Source organism: Symsagittifera roscoffensis, chromosome 6 (genome assembly GCF_963678635.1).
Source record: "Symsagittifera roscoffensis chromosome 6, txSymRosc1.1, whole genome shotgun sequence".
Taxonomy (NCBI): Eukaryota; Metazoa; Xenacoelomorpha; order Acoela; family Convolutidae; genus Symsagittifera; species Symsagittifera roscoffensis.
The window spans coordinates 8,708,966-8,718,338 of record NC_087067.1 but is presented as its reverse complement, the minus strand read 5'-3'; the positions used below and the strand labels follow the sequence as shown (position 1 = coordinate 8,718,338).

General features: G+C 39.0%; 2 protein-coding genes across 2 annotated transcripts; both read right to left on the bottom strand.

The window, feature by feature from the left end:
* Positions 1–109: 109 nt before the first annotated feature.
* LOC134847962 (tRNA (cytosine(38)-C(5))-methyltransferase-like) lies at positions 110–1,810 on the bottom strand. Its single transcript, XM_063865263.1, has 3 exons — positions 1,729–1,810; positions 849–1,368; positions 110–777 (listed from the first exon to the last, which is right to left on the bottom strand). Exons 2-3 carry the CDS (start codon positions 1,349–1,351, stop codon positions 279–281), a joined length of 1,002 nt encoding a protein of 333 aa, XP_063721333.1. The 5' UTR covers positions 1,352–1,368; positions 1,729–1,810; the 3' UTR covers positions 110–278.
* Positions 1,489–5,268, bottom strand: LOC134847961 (alpha-(1,6)-fucosyltransferase-like). Its single transcript, XM_063865262.1, has 2 exons — positions 4,711–5,268; positions 1,489–2,748 (listed from the first exon to the last, which is right to left on the bottom strand). Exons 1-2 carry the CDS (start codon positions 5,229–5,231, stop codon positions 1,728–1,730), a joined length of 1,542 nt encoding a protein of 513 aa, XP_063721332.1. The 5' UTR covers positions 5,232–5,268; the 3' UTR covers positions 1,489–1,727.
* Positions 5,269–9,373: the final 4,105 nt, after the last annotated feature.

Genomic DNA, 9,373 nt, shown 5'->3' with positions numbered 1-9,373 from the left:
TTTTCTAGAAACTTGAAAACTGACAGTAAAGTACTTCGCAATTGGTGTTACTTTATAATGATCAATGCTCAGTACCGACTTAAACTTCTGTGGCTCCCGTAGTTAAGTTGAAAACAAACATTAAGCAATTTATTGTTTAGACTCTAACATAGAACCAAGCGCAAAAGTGAATCAGTTTGATTTAAGTTTCAGGTTTTATTCTTTTTCGATCAACTATTCTCTGACCACTTCTAATGAGCAAATAACAATCTTTTCAACAAAACCGAGTTGCCTCAAAGTCAGCTTCCGAATAGGTGAAGAAGGAGCTCTTTCACAACCAGCACGTTAAGACCATTTCCCAATAACTTATACCTCTGCTTCATCGTAATTGAATCTGGAAACTCGAACCAGCTCGGATAACAATGCAATTGCAGAACTTCGCTTTCTGTAAAACGTCTCAACTTCGCATTACAGCTTGTCACATATTTTTTCAGCTCTGTTGATGTTAAACTTGTTTGTGAAATTTCCGAATTCGACTCCAAAACCAAACTTCCCGTTCCTTCATAATATCTTCCGTAGCTTTTTGTGAAACACATGCAATGCGTTGAGTCTTTAGCGACAACGTCCATCACTGGTAAATACTTGAGAGCAGTTTCATTCTTCAAATAATACTCTTCAGGAACACTTTCTGTTGGCAAGAGATAAGAGCCCAGAGAACAATCATTTAAAGTTTGAAACTTCATTTTTGAGCTGAGCGGTTGGATGCGTTTTGAACTTTTTGACGCCAAAACGTAACACCTGAACGAAAACTCACGTTCATCATCAGTTGATTTTTAGAATAAAAATTTGAGCTTCAAATTTCTGCATACCTCAATCGAGCGTTGGGGATTCCAAAATCGATTGGACTCAGGAACTCGACGCGATGTTGGTAACCGCAAAAGTCCAGACACTTCACATAATTTTCAAATGCCTCACTTTCGTCAAACCCTTTCACATTTTCTAGCAAAATCCAATTTGGTTTCAAAATTCCTCGTTCTAAGTAACTGATCACTGACTGTAATCCATTGCATCTTTGATCATCAACATCTTTCTTGTGACCCTGTCTTGTAAAAGGCTGACAAGGCGGACTCATGACAACCAAATCGGTATTCAAATCTCTCAAAAACTTTTCCGACACAGTTTCAATTGCTTTTGTTATTAAAGGCGTATTCTGGAAGTTATGTTTGTAAACTGTGTTAGCTGCTTCATTTATATCAACTGCTGCTTTTACATTAAAGCTGTATTTTACGCTGTCTTTAGATAATTCATTCAAGGCACAATGGTATCCACCAACACCCGAGAAAAGCTCCAAAACATTGATTACTTCTGCCATTACTCATACAAGAACACCTGAAAAACATGAGGCGAAAATAAATATGCGCAATTCCTTTAAAAGATTGGTAGTCCATTTCTTTTTTCATTTTTAATTATAAAATACTGAACAACTTATAGTCTACTAATTGATATTTATACAACTTTAAAAATAACATGATATACACACGAAGGTTTAAATGTTCTATCTACAAATGAATTTAAAAACAGCGGAACTGTGCTATAAATTACTAAGTTATCTAATATCGCCAAAAGTTAAACGGATGGCTATCAAAATCTCAATTGGACCAACAACAAGAACGTGACTTAGGCGTAAAAGAAAAGATTGTCTTAAACAAACTGAGATCTTAAAACCCATTCGATTAACGTTCAACTTACTATCTGAGTATATCTTTATAAGTTTCGAATCTTTCTTCCACTTTATAAGCAGGAAACAACCCTTCTCGCTTCGTGCGCAGGTTAGTTCCGACCATGAAGCCATTCCTCAAGTCACCGGATACTTTCACCTTGTCGTCTATTCTCAGAGACATTTCGTTCACGCCTTTTGAGGTATGGTTTGCAATGGCCTCCCAAAAATGTTCATTTTGGCCCCCAAAATAGTACAAATCATCAAGAGATTCAACTCTCCAAGACATATCCATAGTCTCTCTACTTTGCATCAACTCGTACGCCAGCCGACAAAATTGGGATGAAAACGTGCACACTATATATTGCGATTTAGACAGTATAAAAATATCGACAATAGCTTTGAAAATAGAAGTTTTAGCTTTTCGTTTCATAACTGCAGCTGAATCTATGCTTTCTTCGTCCGCAACAATATCAAAAAATTTGAAGTCTGTTCGGAATTCTTGAACTGTGTCAAACGTATCCGTAGCAACAAAAACGGTCTTCGAAATATTTCGGAACCCTTTACTACTTTTCAACATTTTATGGGCCTCGAAAAGTGCTTGGTTATATTCATACACATGATGCAACTTCGCCTCTGTGCCTACTTTGTCAGTTCTCCTTATATGACACGCCATGTACATTTTATTTTTAAATTTGTGCTTTTCTTCAGTCAACTTTATCCGTTTTTGTAAACGTCTATTCGGCCGCATTATGAAGGATACTAACTGTCCGATCCACCATACAGATGGTTTTGCGTGACAACATTTGATATTGTCGTGAACACTTTCAGGTATTGCTAAGGGTAAATAACTCGGCCTCGGGTTCAAAACTTCTACCAGTGGCAAGTCTATGACAGATATGTCTTTGGTTGCCAGAGACCATTGTAAAGGCGCATGTTTGTAGTCTTTAGTAGAGCAGCTAGAGAACGGAAGGAAAAAGTCACCCCAGTTTATCAAGGTTTCCGATTGCTGTTGATTGTTTTCAAAGACAAGAGTCCGATTGAGAGCGAAACTAAAACATAAGCGAATCATTCAATATATACAAACTAGCGCATGACTCGCACCTCCGGTGCTTTAAATAGACTGTTGACCGTGAATGGAGCTTCCAATATACAAAAAACAACGATATTTATTGCAATCATTAAATTAAACTAGACCCATTCATTTTTCATTTATAAAAATTGAACAATTTTATAAAATCAACTTTCTGGTTATTTTTTACGTAAATGGTCATATCCCTATAACTATGAGTTTAATAGCCATAAGAAAAAATAACTCAAAAAAGGTCGACAGCAAACAGCGGCTTTTTTCATACTTTTGAAAAAGTTGAAAACTTCAAACCCAACAGACAGCTGGAATAGAGTAAATGAACATAAGTAAGCAGAAAAAAATACTGAAATTTTTGCAATAATCTCAACTTTTGAAATTCAAGACATAAAAATGCCCTTTAAGCTCTTTGAATTTCTAGAACAATTTATGATTGGAATTTTTTTTTGATAAAATTGACCCAACTGGATGAATAGGTAAATTTTTCAATTCGCTGAAAATCTGAAAATAAAAATCCACTTTCGAAACAAAGTCGATCACGTTTTCGTGACCTTTACACTTTCCCAGTTTGATAGCAGAGTTTGTCTTCCTTTTAACAAAAGAAATGAAGTGAACTTCAAAATGAATCAAAAGTCAAACCGCGAAAAAAATGAATTTAAGCCTGGACAAATTTTGCAACTTTTCCTAAAAAAATCATCGCGAGCTAGATAAAAGTCTGAACTACAGTCCTAATCAGAAAAAAAATTGTTTAATTCACTGAAATATTTGTAAAATCTGATAAATAAAATTGTCATATCTCGGAAAACAAACACAAAAATTTCAAATAGAAGCTAAACTTACAACTCCTAGGAATGCCATGTCTTGAAAACCGAGATAATTTGAGCAGTTAAATTTGAAGGCCAAATTTAGAAACCCTGAGTGTACCCAGACAGCACACAATGAAAAAGTTGAGACTTTGAAGTTTTGTTAATTTTCTTCAAATCAAAGTTTTTTGATGAAGAAAAAATCATAAGAAATGGCACATCTCGAAAATCAGAAGGACTTGAGCGGAAAAATATGGAGGCCGGATTCGCAACTCCTGAGTGTTTCACGACAACACCCAACGATTCTCTCAGTCTTTTGAATCAACGTTTTTTTTTCAAATCAACGTTAATTGAAAAAATCCTAAAATTCCATATTCGATATCCAAAATATTTTGAGCAGTAAAATTTAGAAGCAGGTTTTGCAACCTTTGAGTTATAGGGAAAAACGCAAAAATCATACAAAAAACCATCTCTCGGAAAGCAAAAGGATTTCAGCGGTAATATTATATCTGGATGCCAAATTTACAACCACTACCGTGACAACATCTATCCTTAATTCGATTTTTTTTTCAAATAAAACCTGAAACGAAAAGCTTCAAAAAGTTTGCTTTCCGAAGAAAGGAAAACACTACTTAAAGCATTCATGCTTCAACAGAAGTACGGTTTAGAATTGTAGATGACATTCGAAATTTAAAATGTTAAAGTCAATAAAACATTGAACGTTGCAATATGTTGGCAATTTTTGAACATGTCAACATTGGGACTTCTTAAACATGTGTCAAGTGAAACGCCAATGTATATATAGATAGATGAAGACAGATGCATAGATAGGGAAACACTTTCGGAAAACCTTTGATCCAATCGATTTTCAACATGGTCTTAATACCCATATTAAAACTGATTTTCGTCTGCTGCATTTCAATCTGGCTGCCTTTTAATTTTTCTCAGAACCCAAATAGCTGAATTCAAGACGGAGATGAATTTATAACTGCTTTTATCCACTCATTTTCAAGCACAAACTTAATTACATATAAGACCCTTTAAAAAGTTTTTTTGACAGCTTTGAGGTCACTCTTTACTAAAACCATATGATGTCCTGATAGAATTTTCCAATTCAAACCAACCTGACTGATAGACAGTATACAAGGTGGTGAATCTGGCAACCGATTCCACAATTTTTGAACACATTGCAATTGATTTTGGCGGCATTCCGGCAATTAACTGGATACTGCAGATAATATAATCGTCGCTGGATCGAAACGGAAGACTCTAACAACTCATGGGAATGCGATGGACGATTTAATTGCGGGTACTTCCCAGATTCAACCGCCACGAAATCAAACACAGAATTTAGGAGCTTCAGGGCAATCCCATTTTTATCTTTTGCATCACTTGAAAGAAGCAGTTCATCTGTTCTCTGTTTAACTAAGTAAGAAAATCGCTTCAAATTTTCCAAATTATTGCCAAGAGATGAGGTGAAGTTGAAATCTTTAGTCTTTGAGCATAAATTCGTCTCAAGTGTTAGTAATAAGTCAGCTTCGTAATTCTCAGGTTTCTCCAGGCTAATTTTGTGCACGTAGATAATTATCGAAATTGCCCAAAATGCTAAAAAGGCACCAAACAGGTATCTCAAACGCAGGCGCATAAGCACCTTTAAGTAAGATACAATAGGTCAAAACATTTCGTCTGAAAACAAAAAAAAACACTGTTTTCATTTTCATTGCAACAGTAGTCGTATAAAAATAGAAAGATTGTTTAAGATCTGAACTGCGTAGCAAACGGATATTTCGTGTATATTTAGGAATAGATAAAGCTGAAAAAAGTGCTATTTGCCGGAATCAAACCCCAGACAGCATGATTGTGAGTCGCACGCCCAGGCATCAGCACCATGGTCGCTTGACAATCGTCAAACACTAACCATTAATGTTTTATCGTCATTTAGATTACAAGTTTATTGTAAAAATCCTGACGATGCACATAGTTGCGAAAACGTTTGAAATTTACTTTTAGCAAAACTTTCTTCACTAACCATTAATATTCAGATTCAAAGATATAATGCTATGCAGCAAAATTTAACCAGATATTATGAAATTTCTACAAAATAGCTTAGTATCAAATGGCCACTTCTATTAGCGACATTTTTATTCTTTTCTCGAGGGTAACTTTAGTTCTCAAGAAAAATTTTGTGCCGCAGTATAATTCATTGTTCTTCGCTAATTATTTCAGCTAGCTTCTGAATTGATTTAGAGCGTGGCACTGCTCCTGCAGTATATACACAAAATAAAGGAACGAAACTGCTGTATTTTGGAGTTTTCAAGCTTTAGTGATATTTGTAAGCATCGGGTACGGTTTTTGGTCATGATTTGGAGTCCATTAGCCTTGATGAAAAGTGTACCGTAAACTTCAGTAGCGGTAAGGTTATAAGAACCAAAATTAACTTGACGTTGGTGTTAGTTTTGTCTATAACCATATTGCATTCCCGCGCTCGTGCAATCATTACCACACAGCTTTAGATGTTGTCCTTTTCACAGGTTGGTATGAACAACTGTAACATTCGTCTACTGCAGTCACACATGAGGCTTAAGAAAAATAGGCCCTATAACCACTGGCTCAAGGGTCAGGGACACCATCTCTTGTGTTTTTCTACCTCAAGAACGGTCGGAGCCAGTTCGGTTCGTTTGTGACATGAGACTACGAGCCGTTACAGCTTAAAGGCTACTACTAAAATATCCCCCCACTCTAGAATTAGAAACGTCCCCATACTTAGGTCTCTAGATACCCAAAATACATGAACGCCGTTAAAAACCGGGTTGGAACAATCCGTTAAGTTACTTTTTATTAGACAGTGGAACTTTGATCCATTTCAGATGGATCAACCTAAAACTCGCCTTACCTCAACATAACAATTATAAAACACACTCTAGGAATTTAAATTAAGTACTCACATTGTAGCACGCTCAAGAACCAGGAAGTAAATAAGTCGGTAAGTAACTCAAGAATTAATAAAGTAACTAAAATGAGTTTAATGTTAGTCAGTTTTAATAATAAGAACAAGTTTTTTCTCTAGACTGTAAGTTCTCGTGAACCATTGGGACACTCTAGCTGTCCACCTTTCCACCGAAGGTTCACTCTGGTCCAGTTAATAATAGTACTCCAATCACAACAATCCAGTTCGTGGGAATGCTCTCGTCTCTGTTTTAGATGGGACAGCTCTACTCTTGTTCTATTGTGACAGAAATTGCGAATAGCAATTTCCCACCGTTTTATTTAGCAACTTTCCCGCGATTGTTACTCGATTGTTCTGACTTCTCTTTTCTGATTTTCAGTTATCGCGAGAAAATCGTGCATGACAGGTTCCATTCGAAATTTTTAAAAATTAAATTTCACTCCAAAATCAAGTGTTTTTTGCTTCTCTCAAGGTCAAACTTCCGAATATGACCGACTGGCACATACTCCCCGGACTCGAGATCGATGTCCTCATCGCGTGCTGTCTTCTGCCAGTGAGTCCCAGAAAACCGAGTGTTACTCAAGATACAGTGCCAGTGGTCATTTACAGAAGTTTGCAGCCGACTTAAGCTTATCTACACCCCAAAATTCACAGCCATGTAAAATTTTCACACTATCGCTAAACAGCAATCAAAATCTGCACACACCTGCACCCTTGAATTCTTGCTTTCCAAGCCAATCATTTAAAATTTCTTTTGTCCTATTCAATCAGGAAATTGTCATGCAGCATTTTGATTTATATAATAAATATAGTATATTAATAACAATATTTGCTTTGTTAAAACTTCTTTTTCGTGAATCCAAGTTTCACCCGGATCCACGCTCAAGCCCCCTTTCCCTCTCAAGACTCAAGATCCATTCGAGCCACCTGCTCATCTCGCACTCTTCGCCTTGGAGGTACTGCACCCTGAAGTTCATCCAAGTTCACCCTCGAGCCCCCTCCCTCTCAAGACTCAAGACTCTAGAATTTCCTTTTGAGCCACCGGCTCACCTCGTGTTCTTCACCCTCGAGGTACCCGACCCAGATATATTTGACCCTGTGATCTGTTTCAACAGTTCCTCTTCATCATCGGAGCTAATCACAATCTCCTCCCAAGCCTTCAGCTGTTCGTAGGATCGCATCCATTCTCTTTGCTCTTGCAACCTCTTTGCTTGGTTGGGTAGTGCCTTCACCCTAGACTCCCGGTTCAAACAAAAGGAGTTGTGCAGGCTCAAGCTCACGTTCTTCGCCAGGTCCTCCTCTAGTATCGATTCCCTCGCCTTGGTATTGTCTCTAGACATCTTACCCACTCTCTTCCATCCTGTCGTGATTGCATTACGATGGGTTAACAGGGGTCTCTTGAAAGCTTCCGGCCCAATCTCGGCCTGGAACTGTCGATACTCCTTTTGATGTTTTCTCATGTGATCTTTCGTTGTCATGTACAACCAGGACGTCAGCGTCGCCCGATACCATGGGAAGTACCTCAAACGGCTCCAGACATGTCTGACTTCCGTTGGTATGGCGAATACCTTGCACGCAGTCTCAAACAACTCGAGTCTCCTACTGTAGTCTATCGCGTATATTGACTCTGCCGTTGGCGTCCCCGCTTCCCGATACTTCGTTATATTCTCTTCTATCCATCTCAGAGCCAAGATCGTACTCACTACCAAGATCGTCACCTTCTGTCGGTGATCCGGTAGTCCGATCGACCGGATTTCTTCCATATCCCACACCAGGCAAAGGTTCTTGTGATCTGGATACCACACCGTTTGCGCTAAACAGTGGCATGGGCATTCTCCATGGGTGATTTCAATGCTCCTGAGGTTACGCTCCCCCGAGGCTTCCAAGAGAGGCTCAAGCTCCATCATTTTCTCATGCATCGTGTCGTTATCTTCCAGGTTTGGAGCACTTCCCACAGGTTTTCCGATCACGTTTTGTCTCTCGTGATCGCTTGTGTTCTCTCTCTCCAACTTCAAAAGTTCTTCTCCCCAGAGTTCACTCAAGTCATCTCTCAATTCTTTTGGTACTGTCCCTCTGATTTTTCTCAACAACTTGTGCGAGTGATGCGATATCCGAGCCAACCTCACGCACTTGGGCACTGAGAAGGCCTTGTCCACCAGTACTCTCTGGCTGGATGCTTCCACCATCACCATGTGCAGTGGGTAGTGACTTCCGCACAAGTTGGCCATCATTGACCCTATCAGCGATTTCGCGTTCAATGGCAAGCCATAAGCTTCGCTCATGGGAAATCCCATTTCCGCCTCAAGACCAACCTTCCAGCTCCGGATGTGTTTTTGAGTCACCTGCAACACCCCGGGCCATGATTCTACGCTCAACGCCGTCACTAAATGATGTTCAGATTCTAGTCTTTCCAGTGACTGCAGACTACACATTCTCGAGAAGAATCCGAGAGCTGTCGCTATATTCACCGTGGTTCTCGCGTAACACTCCGCTACTATTTGCACTTCACTTTTCTCCCTTTCTGTTATGTCTTCGAACCAAGTGACCAGGTCTTCTTTTTGAAATGACAGTATTCTGACGCATGACCGTCCATCGCAGGTGTGCTCTCCGTTTCCACACGTCGAATCCAGACAGCTACCCGGCTCCAATTTCTTTGCTGACCCGGGATTACTAGTCTTTTCGCCTGGCTCTTGCATCTGAGGTGAAATTAGCTTATGCAGCACACTCAACTTTGCCAGATCTTCATCTTCCGTTGGTGCTAACCTCACTCGCTCGGTGGTTTCCTCGATCAGACTCGCGTGGGGATGTGGACACCAGGAGGGTCTTAATAGTTTCCATAC